This window comes from Pagrus major, chromosome 9 (assembly GCF_040436345.1).
Source record: "Pagrus major chromosome 9, Pma_NU_1.0".
In the NCBI taxonomy this organism is placed as follows: Eukaryota; Metazoa; Chordata; class Actinopteri; order Spariformes; family Sparidae; genus Pagrus; species Pagrus major.
The window spans coordinates 6,030,347-6,053,594 of NC_133223.1; the positions used below are offsets into that span (position 1 = coordinate 6,030,347).

At 41.9% G+C, this 23,248-nt stretch overlaps 2 protein-coding genes across 2 annotated transcripts; both read left to right on the forward strand.

The window, feature by feature from the left end:
- Positions 1 to 15,216: 15,216 nt before the first annotated feature.
- LOC141002460 (trace amine-associated receptor 8a-like) lies at positions 15,217 to 16,348 on the forward strand. Its single transcript, XM_073473801.1, has 2 exons — positions 15,217 to 15,389; positions 15,532 to 16,348. Exons 1-2 carry the CDS (start codon positions 15,217 to 15,219, stop codon positions 16,346 to 16,348), a joined length of 990 nt encoding a protein of 329 aa, XP_073329902.1.
- A 4,378-nt stretch (positions 16,349 to 20,726) lies between these two features.
- Positions 20,727 to 21,858, forward strand: LOC141002459 (trace amine-associated receptor 8a-like). The gene is made up of 2 exons (XM_073473799.1): positions 20,727 to 20,899; positions 21,042 to 21,858. The coding sequence occupies exons 1-2, from the start codon at positions 20,727 to 20,729 to the stop codon at positions 21,856 to 21,858; spliced, it is 990 nt and encodes a 329-aa protein (XP_073329900.1).
- Positions 21,859 to 23,248: the final 1,390 nt, after the last annotated feature.

A 23,248-nucleotide genomic window follows, 5' to 3' on the forward strand; every position in this document is an offset into this window, starting at 1 on the left:
CATGGCGTTGGTTTACGAGAAATCCAAGTAGCCACTGGCTAAATCCACCGACGAATAAACGTGTGACGTATGCCGTAAAGCAGGTTGCACTAGACGCCTTTACGTCAGATAGGTTCCTACCCGCTCTGGGAAGTTACACAGTATGGTTTCTGCCGGCACAACCCCCCTCAGGCTGCAGAGATGTCACCATTCATCCTACTAACTGTTTTTCTACCACTTAACTGAGTTTAGAAACATTATTTTAAGGTCGAAAAACTACCTAGTGTTGCTTTAACTACCAGTTAAGTTGTACTATAGATGCACCACTTTAATGTATTCGTGAAAAATATACATTTGAAATTATTTGTCGAATTGGTTAGAGTTGCTTAAATTATCTTGCGTTCTAGATAACTCAGACCATACCAGGATTAATATGCCCAGTTTTAAATACTGGATAGTGACTGCACAATCTTAAAGGATACTTATACTGCAAGTTTTTAGTGGCCATGGAGCTTTTGGAAATTCAAATAACCAGATTGCCTGTATAAATCCACCTATTTTTGCATAAAGGTTATGTGTTTTGGGTGGAGACAAAATAATGAAACATGAAAATGCAATGTCAATGTAAAAAAAAAAAAAGACTGTCCATGTGGTGGGCTTAGAATATCTGTCCATTTGGTTTTGTTAACATCTTTAACAGTATACAAATGTGATTGTTAGTTTGCAACCAGCAGAATACAGAAAAATGAATACAAATAGAATGTTAACCCCAATACTTATGTTTTCAATACGTGTTATGTTTGTTTATTGCAGTTCAAAGCATATGCATTGTTTTTGTTTCATTTAGCTTGAAAGCTGGCTGAAGCTTAAGTGAATATTGGTATTGTGATAAAAGGAGCCTTGTTGAAGTCTTAAGTAATGTCAGGGAGAAAGATATATTTCTACATTTGTTTAGAAAGATTTGCTTATAAAAGATTATTTTATAAGGCTTACATATTTGTTTTTATTGTGTCATTACATTTGTTTCCACAAACAGTGGCTTTGGCTTAAGATGCACAGAATTACATTTTGTTCCAATAATAAAATAAGCCTGCAAACTTATCATTCTTTGCTCTGCTTACTTAATTTTTTTAGTGCAATCGGTTTCCTAAATTCTACTGAGTAAACACAACTGTTCAGTTAAGTCAGACTAACTTGGCTTACTTAAGTTGGCAACACTTTGAAAGATCAAGTTTATTTTACTTGCTATTTTTATGTTTAAATAACTTCACAAAATTAAGTAAATACAACTAGATTTAAAGTAAACTTGACAAGTTGATATGAAGTAAACTTAAATTAAGACTATTAGTTATATTAACTTACCTTTTTTAGTGCAATCAGTGTTGAGAGTGGATAAGTGTATGAATGTATGTAATCGTATTTGTTCAGGAGGAGGCGCTGATGCGCCAAATATGGCATAGAGTCACGTGTGACTGACACCACTATCTTATAGGGGGGATGTTACCACCCTCTCTGTCTCTGTACTTGGCTCCCACGGGGAGCAGTTTGTTTGTGCACAGTTTGGCAATAAACAATGCCATGAGACTGATGGCTGAAGAGACAAATGTCTGAACGTCTGTTCATCTCTTAGAATTATTATTCCGCTGTGCAGGTAGGCAGAAGGTATAAGCCTACCTGTCAACAGGTTATGGGCCCAGGAACCGAGAATGATTCTAAAGTTTGACGGACACATGTCGATAGCTAGCAAGACTGTGCTAGCATACAGAAGTAAAAAGCTAGTTTAGCATCGGGAGTACCAGGAAGCTAAAGCTAGGGTGAAAAGGAGCTCAACTGAGCTACAAACACAAAAAGCCATGGCGAACAGAAGCAAGAGCAAGTGGCCCACGTTTGATGGGAGAGCAGAGGAGTATGAGCTCTGGGAAGAAAGGATGCTGTGCTGCATGCACGGAGTGGGGCTGAAGCAGACGATCCTCACAGAGCCAGCTGGACCACAAGCGGCGCCGAGGAAAAAGACGGGGCCAGTGGAGATGGTGTGTTGGCGGTGCGGAGAAAAGGGCCACAGAAGGGATGACTGCACAGAGAAAGTTTGGTGTAGTTTTTGCAAAAGCAGAGGGCACACAGACAAGGCGTGCACAAAGAAGGAGCGTGAACAGAGCGCCCGGTGTGCGTGTGTCCAAGATGGTGGTGGCCGTGGAGCAGGTCACGAACCAGATGGCGCCCGGGGAGCCGCGGGAGGAGAAGACTACACCTTTAGGGCACAAACAGAGGATGCCAGCCTCTCAGGGCAACGGCTGCAGATCCAGAGAAAAGGACTGATCGTGGACACGGGCGCGTCCTCCCACATCATCAATGACAGGAGCAAGTTCAAGAGCTTCGACAGCACCTTCGACAGAGACACAGCATGGAGCTGGCAGACGGGAAGCGTACCGTCGGGGTGGCGCAAGGCAGGGGAGACGCACAGGTATACCTCATAAACAGCGAGGGGCGCCGGTGTGCAGTGACTTTAAAGAACGCTCTCTACATCCCCTCGTACCCCCAAGAACTCTTCTCAGTGAAGTCGGCTACCGCTCACGGTGCCAAAGTGTTCTTCGACGAAGGTAAAGATGTCATAGTGTTGCCGGATGGCACAAGGTTTGATATTTATGTATGTAAGAGGATGTACTACTTGCAAACCGAGTGTGATGTATATGATGCGTGTCATGTCAGCTATGATATCCAGACATGGCATGAAGTAATGGGTCACTGCAATTACGAGGATATATTGAAGCTGCAGGATGTAACAGAGGGCATGCACATTAAAGGTGCTAAGCGTAGGCCTGATAAAGAATGTGCAGTGTGCATAGAGGGAAAGTTCACCCAAACGAGAAACAGAGATCCGACTGATAAGGTAAAGACACCACTTGAGCTGGTGAACGCAGACCTAGCTGGTCCAGTAAACAATGAGTCCATATATGGTTTCAAGTACATGCAGTCTTTCACAGATGTGTATACGGGGGCAGTGTTTGTTTACTTCCTGAAAGCAAAAAGTGATGCAGTTCAGGCCACTGAGAAGTATCTGGCAGATGTAGCGCCTTATGGCACTGTGAAATGCATTAGGTCAGATAACGGGACCGAGTTCACTAACAGAGAGTTTCAGACACTACTGAGAAAGAACAAAATCAGACACGAGACTTCCTGTCCTTACTCCCCGCACCAGAACGGGACAGCTGAAAGGGAAGGACGCACTCTTTTCGAGATGGCCAGGTGTAAGCTTATCGACAGTGACCTAGGTTTGTAGCGAAAGGATACAGTCAGAGAGCAGGGATAGATTATGGCGAGACGTTCTCACCAACAGCCAATCTTACAAGTATACGTGTAGTGATGCAGAAGGCAGCCCAAGACGATTTGATCTTGCATCAAATGGACGTGAAAACAGCCTATCTGCACGCCCCCATTGATCGAGATATCTACATGGAACAACCTGAAGGTTACGAAAAAGAGGGAGGGAAGCTAGTGTGTAAACTAGAGAAGTCAATCTACGGCCTGAAGCAGTTGGGGCGAAATTGGAATGAGATGCTCCACACATGTCTAGTAGATGACAATTTCACTCAGAACCCAACAGACCACTGCGTCTACACAAAAGAGTCTAAAGAGGCAGGGAAGGTAATAGTAGTTATCTGGGTGGATGATCTTATCATCGCAGCCAACAACAACGAGAGTCTAGAGAAAGTGAAAAACATGCTTTCTACCAGGTTTAAGATGAAGGACCTAGGTAGGTTGAAGTATTTTCTGGGCATGGACTTCAGCCAGTCTGACGGCTGTGTAAAAGTGTCACAAAAGAGGTATGTTGAAAAGATACTGGAACGTTTTGACATGCAGGAGTGTAGAATTAGAGAAACACCATGTGACCCAAAGTTAGACTACTCTGAAGATGCGCCTAAAATGTCTGATGTGAAGAAGTACAGGGAGGCTGTCGGCAGTCTCATTTACTTGACAACCTGTACACGTCCTGACCTATGTTTCGTGGTGAGCAAGTTATCACAGTATTTTGCTGACCCTACAGATGAACATTGGGTTACGGTGAAACATGTTTTGCGTTATCTCAGGGGTACTGCAGACAAACAGCTCTGTTTCAGAAAGAGCAGAGAGGGTCTAGGCCTACAGGCATATAGTGACGCAGACTGGGCTGTGGACACTAATGACAGATGCAGTACCACCGGGTATTGTGTGAGTATGAGTAAAGACAGCTCCTTAGTCTCGTGGAAAGCCAAGAAACAACCCACGATAGCTCTATCCACATGCGAAGCCGAGTACATGGCTCTAGCTCTAACAATACAGGAGTGTATTTATTTGGAGCAACTACTGGGAGGTATAGATACCTATGTGTATAAGAAAACTGTTGTTTATGAGGATAACCAGGGAACAATTGCACTTGTTAGGAACCCTGTGTGCAGACAAAGATGTAAGCATGTGGACATTAAATATCATTTCATTAGGTCTACCATAAGGGAAGATAAGATGTCACTTGTTTACTGTCCCACAGATGACATGGTCGCAGATGTTATGACAAAGCCCGCCTCCAGAATTAAGTTGAGGAAATTTGCAGGAGTCATGTTTGGTGTGTAAGATGTTGACATTTGACTATGCCATGTTTTTGTTTTGTTTTGTTTATTTGGTTATGTAAAAGTTGTACAGTATACATGTCATTCATAAGTGGGAGTGTTGAGAGTGGATAAGTGTATGAATGTATGTAATCGTATTTGTTCAGGAGTAGGCGCTGATGCGCCAAATATGGCATAGAGTCACGTGTGACTGACACCACTATCTTATAGGGGGGATTTTACCACCCTCTCTGTCTCTGTACTTGGCTCCCACGGGGAGCAGTTTGTTTGTGCACAGTTTGGCAATAAACAATGCCATGAGACTGATGGCTGAAGAGACAAATGTCTGAACGTCTGTTCATCTCTTAGAATTATTATTCCGCTGTGCAGGTAGGCAGAAGGTATAAGCCTACCTGTCAACAATCAGTTTCCTAGATTCTTTTAAGTAAGCTCAATTTGTCACATTTTAGAGTGCAGGTGGATTACAGCATGTATCGTGATTTGACACATATCCTTTGGATGGTTCCATATTAAAGACATTCATTGGAAGAAATAAAGTGATCTGAGTGATCACTGGCACAGTCACTGACAAATGGAGCCCCCTTAACTTTATTTTTGTTGGCAACTATAATTTATGATCATGTATTATCTATGCATATTGTTTAGTTAAATTTATTTGGATTTAAACTTGTTTTTACTTGGGTGTCCTGACAGGCTGTGTTTACATTTGAAGAGCTTTTGAGCTGGTTCATGTTTTCTATGACCCCCCTATGTCTGTTCTAGACTCACATACTGTATATAGCCGATAGCTATTGTGAGACTAATTTGATGAATAATGTTTAAACGCCTTTATTGGGGGCGCTAACGAGAAACGATATGTGAGGACGTGTTTGTACAGAACTCCCGACCGGAGTGAACCTTTTTCAAAAATAATACTTTTATAAAACAACTTCAGATGGACCTTGTTTATCTCTGACAACTGAACAACACCAGTGCATCATACTGACAGTTTCATCTTTTCATAATATACGACTAAACGACAAAATGCCCAAAGGAAAATGCTACAAGAAAGAGGCCTCTGCTAAAGCCCCGGACCCCGCTGAAACCACGTCCGCAAATGAGGAATCTTCAGATGAGGGGACTACAGACCTATCTGCTGTCATGGCTGCAATTGCAAGCAGTGAAAACAGGATTTTGGCACAGATAGACTCAAGTACAGCTGACTTGAACACTAAGATAGACACGCTCCAGGAGGACGTGGCGAAGCAGGAGACCCGCCTGAGCGAGTTGGAGTCCGGCCTGAATACATACTTGGATAGGACGGCTACTACTGAAAACGAGGTCGCCCTGCTAAAAACGGAAGTCTCCTCACTCCGCCAGAAAGTGGAAGAAATTGATGGGGGACAATACTGATTTAGTGCACATCTGGTTGGGATAAAAGAAGACTTTGAATCGTGTGAGGGACAGCGGCCCACTGCGAGTATCGCTAAACTACTGCAGGAGCTGTTGAGCCTTAACTTCACCCCAACCCTGGATGCAGCATATCGCAGCGCCCAACGTGCTAATGAGGGGGGCCCTCCCAGAGTCATCATGATCAGATTCCACTACCTACGAGAACGGGATGAGGTCTTCCATACAGCGGCCCACTCGGCGCCGCTGACCCTGCACGACAAAAGAGTGAGCATATTTCCAGACTACACGGTGATGGTGGCGAAGAAGAGAGCGGCCTTTGCCGAAGCTAAGCGTCTACTCCGAAGCTGCCAAAATGTCAAGTTTAGTGTCAGGTTCCCCGCGCTGCTCCGCATCACCGACTCGACTGGTCAGGAGAAGCGGTTTGAGGATCCAGCGGCAGTGGTGGAATATATTAAAAAGAACTTGAAGCCCAAGGACACTGTAAGTTGATTTAACCAATTGGACAATGGGGACTAGATGTTAATAATGGTCTGGTGAGTGCAAATGTGAAAGGCCTGAACACCAGGTTTTTTTTTCCCACTCATATGTTTATTCACTTTACTTTCCTTTTTTACAATGCCCACAACAATGAGGCTCCCAGGAAATATTGACATTTTATATTTCATGGACGCTTAATGCCTGGTGTTTAAGCTACAACACACAGACTTTATTCCTCTCTCCTACTTTATTTTATTTCTCTCTATATACACATGTAGCCTATGTGGGTATGTGTGTATACATATGCATATCATTTGAAAATGGCATCCTCATAATGTGTAAAATGTAAACGCCATAATAGTTATTGGTGCTAGGATTAGCACCACAGGAATATAATATAAACCTTTTGAGGCGTTTTTATTTATAGCTACCTTTTTATTTTTCTTATTAGACATACAGATATAGCAGAGGGGTGTCTATTAACATGAAGTACATGGAAAATGATTTAAAGGAGAGGGGTGGGTCATATAGAGGTACCTTGGTTTGTTTTCTGTTGTTGGCTATATGCAAATAATTTTCATTCTAAGTTCAATCCAATTTATATACATCATGGTTCGCCCTGGTTAGGGCCTGTTAGGAGGATAGGTGAGATGGTTATCTGCAGCACAACGCTAGAAGAGGGGTGTGCGATCTCGACAGGTTCAGTAGATCAGCATAGGGATTTAAGGCTCAGTTTTAGTTTTAGTTCTGTAGTCAGACAGGGACTTTTTTGTGCTTTTTTATTTTTCTTATTTATCCTAGAAGCACAATGTCTGATATACGAAAGTCAGGCCATATTCGTTTTTTAAGTTGGAACATAAAGGGAATCCATAACCCAGTGAAGCGAAGTAGGTTGTTTGCACATATAAAAACATTAGGAAGTGATATCATGTTTTTACAGGAGACTCACTTACGATCAAGTGAATGCACAAAGCTAAAGAAAGCTTGGATAGGGCAGTTATTCCGTTCAAAAAATGAGGATAGAGCACGTGGTACAGCTATTTTGATTAGAAAAGGCATCCCATTCATCCCATCACAGACCGTGTGTGAATCCAGGGGTAGATATGTTATAGTGACTGGCAAATTGTACGGTTCCCAAGTAACATTAGCTAATGTGTACGGACCGAATTGGGACGACCCACTTTTTTTTACTAACTTTATAGCAGTATTACCAGATCTCAATAACAACCAATTGATACTGGGGGGCGATTTCAACTGTGTTTTACACCCGAAACTAGACAGATCAAATCCCATACCTAATAGTAAGATCTCAAACTCAGGTACAGTTATCCAGTCATTTATAGACACATACACACTTTTTGACCCCTGGAGGAGAGACAACCCAACTACTAGGCAATACTCCTTCTTCTCACCAGTTCACCACTCTTTTTCCAGGATCGACTTTTTCCTTGTAGATAGCAGAACTCTCCCTATGGTCAAGGATAGCCAGTATAATAGCATTGTTATTTCTGACCATGGCCCAGTGCAGCTTGATATATGTTTTCCAGAGTGCATTAGACCACGCCGTACATGGCGGTTTGATCCTCTGTTGTTATATAGGGACTCTTTTAAGAACTTCATCTCCCAACAAATTCAACCTCACACCAGATACGCCACTAACCACTGTGTGGGAGGCTCTTAAGGCCTATCTCAGGGGCCAGGTAATATCTCATACAGCTTATGAGAGAAAGAAATGCAAACAACGCTTGAGCGACCTGTCTCACAGCATAGCAGAGGTGGATCGTAAATATGCTGACTCCCCAACGCCCGAGCTCTACAGAGAAAAATTATTGTTAAAAACTGAATTCGATAACCTCTCCATTAAACAAACCGAACAGTTATTTTTTAAATCAAAACAAAAATTTTACGAACACGGGGAGAAGGCTGGAAACTGGGGGAGAAAACCACTAACCCTAATGCAATAAATGATGAGTTCAAACGATTCTATATGACTCTCTACAGGTCAAAGCCACCAGACGACCCGTCGGATATTATTAAATTCTTGGAAGGGCTGACCATTCCAACGATCACCCCAGAGGACAGTTTACAGATAGATAGAGGGATTACGACGGGCAAAGTAATGCAGGCAATTAAATCAATGCAGAGCGGCAAAGCCGGGGGTGATCTCCATATTGATCTCTCTGAAAACATTTAAACAGCTAGATAGACTAATCTCTTCATTTATATGGAACAATTCTAATCCTAGGATGAAAAAAATGTACCTGGAGGTTCCTAAAGATGCTGGTGGGTTAGGCTTACCCAATTTTCTTTGGTATTATTGGTTGGCTAACATAGTAAAATGTACTCATTGGATTTACACATATGAGAATAAGCAGGGTCCAGACTGGGTCCACATGGAACTATTATCCAACCCCCTACCAACACACATTATCGTTACCACACAACTGTAATACACATTTTACAAACCCGGTTGTTAAAGCCTCACTTAAGATATGGTTACAGCTTAGGAGACATTTTGATTTGAAGCAGTATAGCAGGTATTTCCCGGTAGCAATTTCCCGGTTCGACAAGGCATTTCAATATTGGCATAGAAATTGGTTGATATTCTTCTGCGATTTGTACTCTGATAACACGTTTATTTCATTTGAAACACTTGAAAATGACCACAATATACCCAGATCGCATTATTTTAGGTTTTTTCAGATACGTAGCTTTACCAGAGAAAAGTTTCCCTCATTTCCTTTCATACCACCTAGGAATCATTTAGATGCAATTCTAGAACTGGATCCTTATGAGAAGAAACGTGTATCTGTAATTTACAATATGATAAGGGACTTGAAACCGATATCATGGGATAAAACTAAAATGGCATGGGAAAAAGATTTGGGGCTTGAGCTTTCTGAAGATATGTGGCAACATAGTCTAGAATGTATTCATACCTCGTCATTGTGTATACACCATGGTTTAATTCAATTTAAAGTACTCCATCGCCTGCACTATTCAAGGGATAAATTTCACCCCCAGGCTGCAAAGTCTCAAATTTACAAACAAATGCTTTAGCATTTGCTTCCCTGCTTGCGCGCAGACTCATACTTTTTAATTGGAAATCAAATTCAACCCCGTCATTTCTGCAGTGGTTGAGGGATGTACTATCTTTTCTACCTTTAGAGAAACTGAGATACAAGATATGTAAAGCCTGCAAAAACTTGACCTGGGGTCCCTTTATAGAATTTGTAGAAGGTTTTCCCTTTCAATGATACATCTTAACACTAGTTGTATTGGATAGTTACAACTACTTATAACTGCTCAAAACATCAATTCACCCATTATATGATGAGAAATTCCTGTCTGACTATTTTTGTATTTGTTTTTGTATTTTTCTGTTTATTTAATTTTATTCTTGTTTAAGAGCCTTGAGGGTGGGGGGCGGGAGGGTACTTTTCTTTTTGTGTCTATGTTTGTAAGTTGTATGCTTGTTAATGAAAAACTGCAAAAGAAATAAATAAAAAAAATTAAAAAAGCCTTTATTAAATTGGCATTAAAGACCAACAATAAAAAACTGCAACATTTTGACTGGAAGGTCTTCATCAGGTTGTATCGAAGGAAAGAGTGTTCACTTACTTATTTGAAAAGAACAATTTTAAATGTGTTTTTATTGCAGAAGTTATTATTAGTTATTGTAGCAAAGAAAATGCTCTTTTAAACTACATGAACTACAGTCCCCCTTCTTCTTCCCTAATCCAACCTCTTCTCCTGCCAGCTTTTGAGTTGGTTACTGTAGCGCCACCTATGTACAAATCATAGTCAAACACAAAAACAGACCTCTGCCCATAAGAGCATTCTAGTTGTAAGTGTGTGCAGTTGTGGCCTTTATACCATGGATTTGACCTATGGAGGATGATGCGTTAAATAATTAGGCTTCTCATCCTTTTTATGAGGCCTGCCGCGTATTGGGAGCAGAGGTACAGTATATGGCAAATCATGTTGGCTAATGCTCCACCATGTTTGCAGAAATGTGTGATCTTGCTGACAGACAGACACAGGTGAAGGCGTTTCCTTCCACCCCTGCAGGGATGGCAGAAGTAAAAATGATGATAATGTAACACTTTTCTCACAATATGAGCTATTATTACATTATGAGCTGTTATTACATTATGAGTGGCATCAGTAAGGCTCATAATGTAATAAGTTGTTACATTAGTACATTATGCGCAAAGCCCTTATTACGTTATGCGTCCATGATTTTATTACATCATGAGCCGATTATTACATTATGAACTTTTATTAAATTTAAATTATTACATTATGAGCCGTTATTACATTATTAGCCATTATTACATTATTAGTTGCTACACTTATCACTGGGATATATTTTCTTTTTTATTGGCGGAAACGGGCTTCCATAAATATTCTAGTCAAAGTGATTAAGTAGTATATAGTGGTATGTCCACAATATTAGAAGATATTATTAATGCAATTCCTTGATGCTATTTGATGTTATCTTGAATTTGTGCAACCGATGATGATAATTTCATCAGTTAGTTAACATGGCTGACGTGAAAAGGACTCGGTATGTTCACGCTTAATATCAGGGCCATTCTTTCCTGAGTCCTTCCACCTGACACATTCTGCACTTCAAAGCTGAGTTGCTAACTTTCCATGTCAGCACAGTCCAGATAGCTCCACTGCACTCCGGTTTCTCCTGGTATAATAATGTGGTTCTACGATAAACATTTGATATAAAGTAGGATTCAATGTGAGAGGCATCATTTTACAATCTGGCTTCAATTCACCACCTCACCATCTGCCTTGCCAGAGCCTCTTGCCTCATAAATGTTCATACGCAGGGGTCAGAGTTTGATTACAGGTGTGCACATTCTCCCATCAAGTTTGTTTTTATAGATAACAGCTTTTGCCTTTTTGCGTACCTTACATGTATAAATGTGACCCCTGAGCACTAGAGAAAAGACATCAGTTCTTAAGTAAGGGAGAATGTTACAGGAGAGAACAAATTGCTAAATAAGTTATATGATTTGATCAGAAAAATCTCAGCAGCCCCGTGTTTTCTGGATGCCCATAAAAGTGAACGAATAGAACACAGATACTTTTTTTTTTTTTTTTTTTGCTCACTTGAAAACCTGATTGAATAAAGATTCCCAAGAGTTGCAAGGTGCCGGTTTGCCATGCATATTAAAAACAGTGGTAAGTGCAAGAGATATTGGAGCATACAAAGGTATCCATGCCATATTGGAAACATCCAGACACTCAACTAAACATCTAACCACTCTGTTATACAGGCATACATGCAAAGCTGTTGTGATTGGGCCCTCCAGACAATGTCAGCAGCAGTATAGTAACACAGACTGAACAATTTCCTCTTGTTTATTCAGCTCTTTGCTGGAAAGCAGGACCTTACCAACATCAAGCTAGTTAGCTACATATGAGACAAGTTTTCCAGCCATGGTGGTGTTTCGACTGCAGCTTACACATGATGAAAAACGGATTCCCACACCCACTGTGCTTAGGATAGGGACACACTGAAGTGGCCTTGTCAGACCTTCTTCTAAAATGGCTGCACAAAACCCCCGCTAAGAGTAATTTGACAACAAGCTAACTTTTTTGCCTCTGTTCCCCAACCCTATTTTACTGCTGAGAAGCCTACAAGTGCCTGAGATAATTCCTGGTGAGGACAGAGCTACTATGTTGCCATCAGCAACCACCACCACTTGTCAACTTTCCCCAGCTCACACTCAGCTTTTGTGCCAAGGTTAGCAGGAGGACTTCCATACACCTACCACAAGAAACTTCTAGACTTCCATGTGGCTCAGTGGGGTTCAGACAAATAAAAAGGTTTGGGAATCATGTACCTAATGCACCCCTGGTATCGGCTACACCCACTTTAAAAAACGGTCCTTACCACTAGATGCTTACACATCTCCTTGAAAGAGTCGTTGAAAAAATGGAAATCACGTTGCCTGACCCCGAAACTTATGCTCTCCCCATCTAGCTTGGACATATTGCACAGAAATGGCTACGATACTGCGATGCCCACAATGACCTGACAAAAAAGGGAAGGTTTTCCTGGGGAGCCCCGCACAAGACTCTCTCCCCCATTCAGGAATTTAATGTGTGGTCCACCCACAACACAGAGTCAAAATTGGGCTATATCTCAACAGCTGGAAAAGTCCATGGCCCCTCACCTGTGGCTGTCCCTCACCATTGACCTGGTTTCTATGAGAGGGGGGACGGTGGGTAATTGGACCGTCACACCAACCTCTACTGACACTGAAAAGAAAATTGGACGTGCTAAGCTTTGTGCCAGCGAAAACCAAACGGCTGGTACACACAGACACATACCAGTGTCACCCATCAACTGACCATGTCAAGTGGCCAAGCCAACCATGTTGTCTTGTGCGTGTCCTTGGACACTGTCTCTACTTTTAACATGCCACCAAAACAAAACCATAGACCGAGAAGAGCAGGTGGGCAAGAACGGAAAAGTCAACATTACATAGGGCCCTCAGGTAGTGCAGTTTATTAAATCTCCCAGAGAACCTGATATGGAGAGAACAGAAAAGAGGTCGGCAACTGTTTTTCAGTCTTGTGGTGCATGCATGTATATTTCTGTATTGCCTGCCAGAGGGGAGGATTTTGAAGAGATGGTGGGCAGGGTAGGGGGGATTTACAGATGATGTTGGAGGCCCTGCTGCAACACTGGGCCTGGTACCACACTGTAATGCAGTATGTCAGGATGCTCACCTCTGTGCATCGGTAAAAGTTCCAGAGCAGGCTCTGAGGCAGTCTGGCTCTTCTCAGTTTTCTCGTGACGTAGAGGTGTTGTTGTGTCTTTACCAAAAACAGTGGAAGTGTCTGTGGCCCAGGAGAAGTCCTCAAGTACGTGCATGCCCAGGAATATAAAATGGGGGACTCTCTCCACAGCTTCACCATTTATGAACACTGGACCTAGATCTGTTCTCCTTGTCTTCCTGAAATGCACCACAATCTCTTTAGTCTTCTTGTTGTTGAGAAGGAGATTGTACTGTCCTTGGGTATTTCCATTTTACAAAATTTCAAGGTAAATGTATTATCATTCCTTAAAACACGAGGGTTTTACAACAAAGAAACATTTAAGTCCTTTGTGCTACATCTACTTTATAAAATGGAATGTTGATGAGTCTCACAGCCTGGGGAATGAAACTGCTCTTGGTCTGGTGGTATGGTAGTGGATACTATTTTGCCAGGTGGCAGCAGGGGGAACACACTGTGGCTGGGTGGGTGTTGTCTTTTAATATCCTCTGGGCTTTATGCAGACATCTCACTTCACATATGTCACTGATGCTCTGTAGATGGTACCAGTGATGTTCTTGTGCTAAGCTTTGTACTGGCCCTCATCTTGGTAAAAATATCCTGTGGTTTCACGCTTGCAAAAGTTGAAATGCTGTGGTCCGTAGTTTAAAAAAAATAATGGTGGACCATTGCAAAGATAGCTCTCATGGCGCGATAGTCAGATTGGGGGCAGTATCATTTAAATGACCCTCCACTTTATGTAAGAAGGCCAAAATATGAATAGCTTGCCGAATCCCATGTTTTCTGACCTAGACAGCCCACAAAAAACTGACTGGCATGTCTTATTCAAGATTTGTTGGTTTGCACTTCAGATTCTCAAAAGTATGTACACAATAGGGATGAGGGAGCACACCATTATCTGTATCTGTTCAACCAACCAAATTATATGCATCCATATTGGAATGGGAGGAGCTTAAATCAGAAGCGGGTGGTGCTTAAACTGGAAGTTGATGATTTACGCCTGAAATTGATATGGTTTCATCATAAGTTGCTATATTTACAAAAAACTTCCACAGTTTACTATTTACAGAATGGTTTTCGAAAACTTCAGAATGAACTTAGGCATTTCATCATTTGTAAGCGTGACACCATTAATGGTTTTAAGGATATCTCGGGACGATTTCCAGCCGTGTTTGTGGCAACAAAAACTGATATTTTTGACAGGAAGTCAGGACATTTGTATTCAATAATTGTCAATTTGGATGATTGATACCTCTACAGAACTGTAAGCACCAACAGAGTCAAGGGCGTGTCCCCAAATCAATTTCACCAACACCCCCAAGCCCCCAATTGAAGCAGCTCGTCCACAGGGAAATGCATTCAGAAACACTGTGTGACACTGCAAAGTTGTAGCTCAAAAAAAAATTTATTGGGCAAGTTAAAAGTTTTTTCATAAAATACAAAGAGGCATTCAGTAAAGGTTGTGCATGGATAATGTCACATATTTTGGTTAACTGGTGCTCTAAATGTACTTTTTGGACATCTATTTGTCCATCGATCTTGTAACCTTAATAGAAGAAGAGGAAGAATCTTCATTGTCAAATATACATTCAGACTGAGTGCACCATAGTGACACGCATTTAACCCATCCCTGATGAGCAGTGGGCCACATTATGTACGCTCCAGTTCTAGGACTATGTCTCGCTTTTCCTTTGAGTCCACCTGTGGCAAATTAAGTTTATTGATAAGATAAAGACAAACCTTTATTGATCCCCGGTTTGAATGTATGGTTGAGAAAGGATAGAGAGGCTCACAATAGAAAAGAGGGTCTAATGAAGATACTAAACAGAGCAAAGGTGGAGGGACATCAGTTTCCAAATAAGGCAGAATCTTGGAGGAGGGGCAAAGGTAGTTAGGTTTTATCTTGTCTAAACTTTGGTCAAACACTGCCAGAGCTCAGCAGGTTCTCCTCTCTCTGGTGATGGAGATCTTGGAAGAAACTGAACTCTGCTTTCCACAACTCCTCAACAGCTCCTGCAGGAAGCCAATACGTCCTCACTTTGAGACCATGCTGATTTACATTCTGCTGTCCTTCATCGCTCTGCTCACTGCAGCTCTTAACCTGCTGGTCATCATCTCCATCTCGCACTTCAAGTAGTCATTCATTAATTTATGAAACTGTTACATAGCAAAAAGCTTATCTTTTTTTGTGCACTTTCAGCCTATGCTCTATCTGCTGTTATCTGAATAACTGATGCTATAAATCTTGATAAATATTTCTGGTCTTCCTCTCCAGGCAGCTCCACACCCCCACCAACCTCCTCCTCCTCTCTCTGGCTGTATCAGATTTCTTTGTTGGCCTCTTCATGTTCTTTCAAATAATGCTCATAGATGGTTGCTGGTTCCTTGGTGACCTCATGTGTACTCTGTATAATGTTTTGGACTACATTATTACCTCTGCTTCAGTAGGGACCATGGTGCTCATATCTGTTGACCGCTATGTGGCTATTTGTGACCCTCTGCATTACTCCACTAAAATCACTGTGAGAGGAGTTGCACTCTGTACCTGCCTTTGTTGGGTCTGTTCTGTTCTATACAACAGCCTTATGATGAAAGCTAACCTGAAACAACCAGGCAGGTATAACTCCTGTATTGGACAATGTGTGATTGTCATTGATCATGTTGCAGGACTTGTTGATCTCTTTTTGTCCTTTATTGGTCCTGTCATCGTCATTATAGTTCTGTACATGAGAGTATTTGTGGTGGCTGTGTCTCAGGCTCGTGCCGTGCGATCTCATATTGCAGCTGTCACTATTCAATGTTCGGTGAAAGTAACTGCTAAGAAATCTGAGTTGAAAGCAGCCGGGACACTTGGTGTTGTTATTGTCGTGTTTATATTATGCCTCTGCCCATATTTTTGTGTCACACTAACAGGACAGGACACCTTGCTCGATGCTTCATCAGCTGCCTTTGTAATATGTCTGTTCTATTTTAACTCCTGTTTAAATCCTCTGATCTACACCTTTTTCTATCCATGGTTTAGAAAATCTGTTAGACTCATTGTTACACTTCAAATACTGAAGCCTGACTCCTGTAAAATCAGTATACTGTAAAGAGACACTGAGAAGTGACTGAAGGAATAACATGTTTTTGAATATTTTAATGTTGAGTCAACAATTTAAAGAACCTCAAAGTCAGACCAGGTTAGTACTTTACAGATTTACAGATAAGTTGATGTCATAACCTGTAAGGTGACAGCATATGTTCACAGTCCCACCAATCTCTGTAGAGTCTTGTAGTGATTTTTGTAACCCGTAAGGACTGAATTAATTTCTATCTGATGAAAAGTATCAATACCTCTCACACAGTATCTGTTCACTAAATATAAGGCTTAAGTTAGCAGTTAGTTAGCTTTTTGCCTTAAAAACACAAGGCAATGCTGCATGCCTTATTTACCTTAGTTATGATACTGTACAATCAATAAAAAGCAGAAATGTATTGGAAGATGTACAGTGTAATCTCAGATCTGGGAATAGTTTTCCAACGCTTCCTGTGACACACACCGGGACTTCCGTGAGATTGAAAGCTGTTGTTTACTGTGTCTCTCTCCTCTATCTTTCTTATTCTTTGATTTCTGAGTCTTTCATAGTCCCACTGGTTTTGTACCATAGCTAACATTAGACTTTATAACTTGTACGTATTTTGTCGAACTGAGCTTCTGTTACTGGGTAGTCTGTTGCTGCCCAGTTAGCTTTCCTCAACCTAGCCTAGCTCACTGTTTTTGCCTTTCACCGCAGTCAACACAGACTCGATAAACAAGTGTTACGATGGTTTGTGCTGAGTGTTCTGCAGTTGCAGATAGGGTGGCCCTATTAGAGAGACGTGTCCGTGAGCTAGAGCAGCTTCTCTGTTAGAAACACGGGCACTGCAGATAGTGTTAGCCCCGGGCCTGATAGCAGACCTGCTAGCCTTAGCACTAGCTCGATCTCGTCGGCTGCTGCTGTGGAGTTTGTCCCTGCTGGGTTGCGGCATGAGAGAGGGCGCAGGAGCAAGTCACCGGTTGTGTGGCCTGGTCAGCAGTCACCCCTCCCGACTGCTTACCAGTTTTCTGTCCTCGCTAGCCCAGTTGTAGGTCCTGCTGGCTTGCGTGCCTCCCCAGCCCCCGCTGACGGGGCTAAACTCCACATGCTAATGATAGGAGACTCCATTAACCGCAACGTTAACGTCGTCAGCCACTGTTTACTGTTTACCTGGGGCCAGAGCTTCCGACATAGAGGCTAATCTTAGGGTGCTGGCATCACGCAGGGAGAAACAGGCAACCCAGGCACACAGCACCACAAGCTATAGCAACATTGTAATTCATGCTGGCGCCAACAATATTCAACAGAAGCAGTCTGAGATCACAAAAGATAGCCTAGCCAGGACTTTTCAGGCTGCTAGAAAGATGTGTCGGCATCGATTAATTGTCTCTGGTCCCTTACCCCAGCGGGGTAATGATGAGATATACAGCAGACTTACAGCTATGAACCGCTGGCTGGCGCCCCACTGTAGGGAGCAGGGATACAGGTTCATGGATAACTGGCCCCTTTCTGGGGTCGCCCCCATCTGCTGAGAGCAGATGGCCTTTATCCTACTGGAGTCCGCGCTGCTGTTGTGTCTAGCTATATAGGCAGGTGTTTGAAGCAGGTTTGACACTAGGGATGTAGCACTCGGCAGGTCGCAGGTGACTAGAGAGCCTCCTAGTGATACAGTCAGTGCTGGTATGGAGTCTACTAGCCTAGTTAATATGGTTAGTCAGGGACATAGTGCAGAGTACCAGACTGATAGCTTAGTTTATAACATTGAGACTGTCATCTTCCCTCGCCACTCTTTCATTGAATCATGCTCTAAATGTGAAAATCACGATAATTAAATTTTGATCTCCACCTCTGACAGTGGGGATATGTCTCAGCAAGCACTTTACACAGTCTTACATAATAAAATACCAAAGCTAATCACTACGGCATCCCGTCATCCCTACCTGCATAGGCAGCCAAAACTTACTACTAAAAGGTACCTTGTTCCAATTCCTAAATTATCTACCATGAGCTCCACTGAAAGGCCTGTCACTGGAAATTGCAGCTCGAATGAGCTTAAAGGAATAGTTCACTCTAGAATAAAATTCAGTCATTATCGACTCACCCTCATGCTGATGAGAAATCCGGTGTAGTTTTTTATTCCTCAAAGTGCAGCTGGAGACCCGTGGGGGTACCGTCCTGCAGCAAAAATCCATATATTGGGCGTCAATGGTGCCCAAGACGAAAAGGTCCATAAAACTACACAAAAACTTTGTAATATTCCTCCATACTGCTTGTCCGCTGCAATCCAAGTGTCCTGAAGTGGCGACATCCAGAGTTTACTCGAAACGACGTCATTTAGTACATTTTTATAGCCTAAACAGTCACTATGCTATATTTGCCTGGAGGCATGCTCGCGCATGCACGCGAGTCTCCCTCGCACTACGGAAGCTGTAGTCCCAAGCCAAAGTCCTCGGACATTTTTCTTTTTTCTTTCAAAGTTTCAAATCACTAGTGCAGGCAGATCCCTCTTGTGTTTGTGTGTCGCTCGGTCGCTCACAGCTGAATGTAAATACCGGTGTGTATCTATCGCAAGTTCTCATTGATCTTGTCTGGCGCAGCTCCCGTAGTGCGAGCGGGCCTTCCGTGTTGCTCGGGCCTCTAAACAGGGCTGTAATCTACAAATCTATTTTCAGTTCAAGCTCCAACCAGGATATTAAATTTACTTCGTTTGAGGCTCTGGTTTTAAAACCATCTTCATCAAGTAGTAATGGTCTTGTCCAGGGAACTGGCTTTCACATGGTGGTAATCTACAGACCTCCAGGGCCTTTCTCCCAATTCTTAGAAGAATTCGGTGAATTTATTGCAGATCTTGTGACTCGTTCAGATAAGATCCTAATTATTGGGGATTTCAATATCCACTTAAATAAGCCTTCTGACCCTCTAAGTAAAGATTTTTTGGGACTTCTCGATATTTCTGGCTTCATTCAGTTTATTCACGAACCTACTCATTCCAGTGGTAACACTCTGGATTTGATCTTTTCCCATGGATTAGATGTGTCAGCCCTGAATGTTGCTTCTGTCTCCTCTGCTGTATCGGACCACTCTCTTATTACATTTAAAGCGTCATTAGCCTGTCCCTGTATTGATGACACATATGTTTTTACTTCTTGTCTTAGCCCGGCAATCATAGCAACACTCAGTGAAAAATTGCCTGGGGTCCTGGCCCCTTTTGCGATTGTGACAAAACCTGTGGAAAAATTCACTAATGAAGTTAACTCAGTACTTGTTTCTCTCCTTGACTCTGTGGCACCGGTCTCTACCAAGACAACAGGACCAAAGAAATCTACTCCCTGGTTTACTGAAGAAACCTGAGATCTCAAGCAGGCCTGCAGGAAAATGGAACGTGCATGGCGAAAATCTAAATTGGACATTTTTTTATCTTGCATGGCGTGACAGTGTACTTAATTACAAGTGTGCTCTTAATACTGCTGGTCGAGCATACTTCATCCTCAAAACCAACTACCTGCGTCCTGGACCCCCTTCCGGCAAAACTGTTTAAGGATCTATGGCCAGCACTGGGACCTACAATGTTAAATATTGTTAACTTATCACTCATGACAGGTGTTGTACCTGCAAGTTTTAAGTCTGCTGTGGTTAAAATCCTCTGAGGTCCAGGGTATAATTGGCCGTTTTTGACTACTTTTGATTTTACCTTTATATTTCACCTTAAAAACTGTTTACCTTGCCTTATTTGGTGTCATTTTTTTCAGCACAACCTCACATGTGTGACTTTACAGTTACTTTTTCATTTTGGCATACTGTATTCACACACTGGACCTAAAATCACACAAAAAACATAAAATCAGAGCAGGAAAAAGTTAGATTTTTTACTGTGAAAACCACAAACATGTTTAACGAACCATTTTTATAACTTAGAATGCAAATATAAATTGTTGTTTGCTAAATTTGTACATAAGTTTTTGAAATTTACAAAGTTGTATACAACTATTTACATTAAAATGCATGCAATGCCTCAGGCGTTTTTTGTACAACTATTTACAACCATTTACAAAACAACCAGGTGTCACAATAAGATGCCACACAAATTATTTGTGCCACTCCAAAAAACAGTTCCTGTCCACCACAAGACAGAGAGGCACATCACAGGCCAGACACTTCCATGGTGTCACCAAACAAAAGATGGATCACCCACTTCATCGTCAAAGTTGATGACTGTATGATTGAGAAAGGATAGAGAGGCTCACAATAGAAAAGAGGGTCTAATGAAGATACTAAACAGAGCAAAGGTGGAGGGACATCAGTTTCCAAATAAGGCAGAATCTTGGAGGAGGGGCAAAGGTAGTTAGGTTATATCTTGTCTAAACTTTGGTCAAACACTGCCAGAGCTCAGCAGGTTCTCCTCTCTCTGGTGATGGAGATCTTGGAAGAAACTGACCTCTGCTTTCCACAACTCCTCAACAGCTCCTGCAGGAAGCCAATACGTCCTCACTTTGAGACCATGCTGATTTACATTCTGCTGTCCTTCATCTCTCTGCTCACTGCAGCTCTTAATCTGCTGGTCATCATCTCCATCTCCCACTTCAAGTAGTCATTCATTAATTTATGAAACTGTTACATAGCAAAAAGCTTATCTTTTTTTGTGCACTTTCAGCCTATGCTCTATCTGCTGTTATCTGAATAACTGATGCTATAAATCTTGATAAATATTTCTGGTCTTCCTCTCCAGGCAGCTCCAAACCCCCACCAACCTCCTCCTCCTCTCTCTGGCTGTATCAGATTTCTTTGTTGGCCTCTTCATGTTCTTTCAAATAATGCTCATAGACGGCTGCTGGTTCCTTGGTGACCTCATGTGTACTCTGTATAATGTTTTGGACTACATTATTACCTCTGCTTCAGTAGGGACCATGGTGCTCATATCTGTTGACCGCTATGTGGCTATTTGTGACCCTCTGCATTACTCCACTAAAATCACTGTGAGAGGAGTTGCACTCTGTACCTGCCTTTGTTGGGTCTGTTCTGTTCTATACAACAGCCTTATGATGAAAGCTAACCTGAAACAACCAGGCAGGTATAACTCCTGTATTGGACAATGTGTGATTGTCATTGATCATGTTGCAGGACTTGTTGATCTCTTTTTGTCCTTTATTGGTCCTGTCATCGTCATTATAGTTCTGTACATGAGAGTATTTGTGGTGGCTGTGTCTCAGGCTCGTGCCATTCGATCTCATATTGCAGCTGTCACTATTCAATGTTCGGTGAAAGTAACTGCTAAGAAATCTGAGTTGAAAGCAGCCGGGACACTTGGTGTTGTTATTGTCGTGTTTCTTTTATGCCTCTGCCCATATTTTTGTGTCACACTAACAGGACAGGACACCTTGCTCGATGCTTCATCAGCTGCCTTTGTAATATGTCTGTTCTATTTTAACTCCTGTTTAAATCCTCTGATCTACACCTTTTTCTATCCATGGTTTAGAAAATCTGTTAGACTCATTGTTACACTTCAAATACTGAAGCCTGACTCCTGTAAAATCAGTATACTGTAAAGAGACACTGAGAAGTGACTGAAGGAATAACATGTTTTTGAATATTTTAATGTTGAGTCAACAATTTAAAGAACCTAAAAGTCAGACCAGGTTAGTACTTTACAGATTTACAGATAAGTTGATGTCATAACCTGTAAGGTGACAGCATATGTTCACAGTCCCACCAATCTCTGTAGAGTCTTGTAGTGATTTTTGTAACCCGTAAGGACTGAATTAATTTCTAGCTGATGAAAAGTATCAATACCTCTCACACAGTATCTGTTCAGTAAATATAAGGCTAAAGTTAGCAGTTAGTTAGCTTTTTGCCTTAAAAACACAAAGCAATGTGTGGATTCTACTATGGATTCTTTCAACCAGTATACTGCTGAGATATTCAGTGGATTAAGTAAATTACACCTTTGTACTAAACAGAACATAATTTCCTCACTTTAAGTCAGTGAAAATGAAATATGTAGGAATAGTGATTATGTGATCTACATTACCGTTGCTGCCAACGGTTCCATGCGGCAGCTGTCTTTCATGTATTGGCTCTGGTCCTCCCTCTTTTAGAGTTTCTCCGACGGCCCCGTCTAAGGAGGTTGATAAGCTGAAAAGTGAAACATCTTTTAATTTGTGTTATTAGAACTAAAGTTCAGGAGCAAGACCATGGCACTTTCCCTCACTAACGAAGCAACTGGGCCCTCGCTAATTCAATCACCTGTGTCTCATTAAGGAATCTGGCCAGGGGCAAAGCAACATGCCTCGCTAGCGCCCCCAAAAGTGCAGCCCCCACATTAAGTTTCACCTAGATATATGAAATTTAGTACACATGTGTATCGTACCTAGATATACAAAATAGAAGAAAACCCCTAAGATGTTAACGATGCTCTAACTTTTTCTACGTGCAGGCACAGGATTATTATCTATCGCCACAAAAAAGGGAGTTGTTGTACCTCCTCGGTTTGATAAAAGTGACAAAGTGAAGACATATAAATGGCAATATTAAGTTATAGTCCCAGCACCACCTGGGATTTGCCACAGGAAATGACACTTTCAATACTGTACTCCTCCTAGCTGGTTGGCCAGATCCACATACTGCTCGTATATGTTGAAAACTGTGAGTTTTCATTAGACAATGTTGCCATTGCAACACATTATTTGCCATGAAATATGAAATTGCTGTAACTTGAGTGTAATTGGTCCAATCTTCCCCTAATTTGACGTGATTGATAAGAGTCCCAGCCCTAAGACATCTACATGCCTGAGGAGTTAAAGTCATTGCACCACTTAATGGCAATAGGAAGTAAGTCTTTTGTGACATTTTCAAGGTGCGGTCTACCCTTGATATACTTGAACCTAACATGTCATTAGCCACATAGTGGATGCAGGACCTGACATTTAGCCACTGCAT

What these genes read in the sequence shown, in the direction of transcription:
- LOC141002460 (XM_073473801.1), top strand. Translation starts at nt 15,217, where the DNA reads ATGGAGATCTTGGAAGAAACTGAACTCTGCTTTCCACAACTCCTCAAC. An exon ending in ATCTCCATCTCGCACTTCAA is followed by an intron (nt 15,390 to 15,531) that starts GTAGTCATTCAT and finishes CTTCCTCTCCAG; the next exon opens with GCAGCTCCACACCCCCACCA.
- LOC141002459 (XM_073473799.1), top strand. Translation starts at nt 20,727, where the DNA reads ATGGAGATCTTGGAAGAAACTGACCTCTGCTTTCCACAACTCCTCAAC. An exon ending in ATCTCCATCTCCCACTTCAA is followed by an intron (nt 20,900 to 21,041) that starts GTAGTCATTCAT and finishes CTTCCTCTCCAG; the next exon opens with GCAGCTCCAAACCCCCACCA.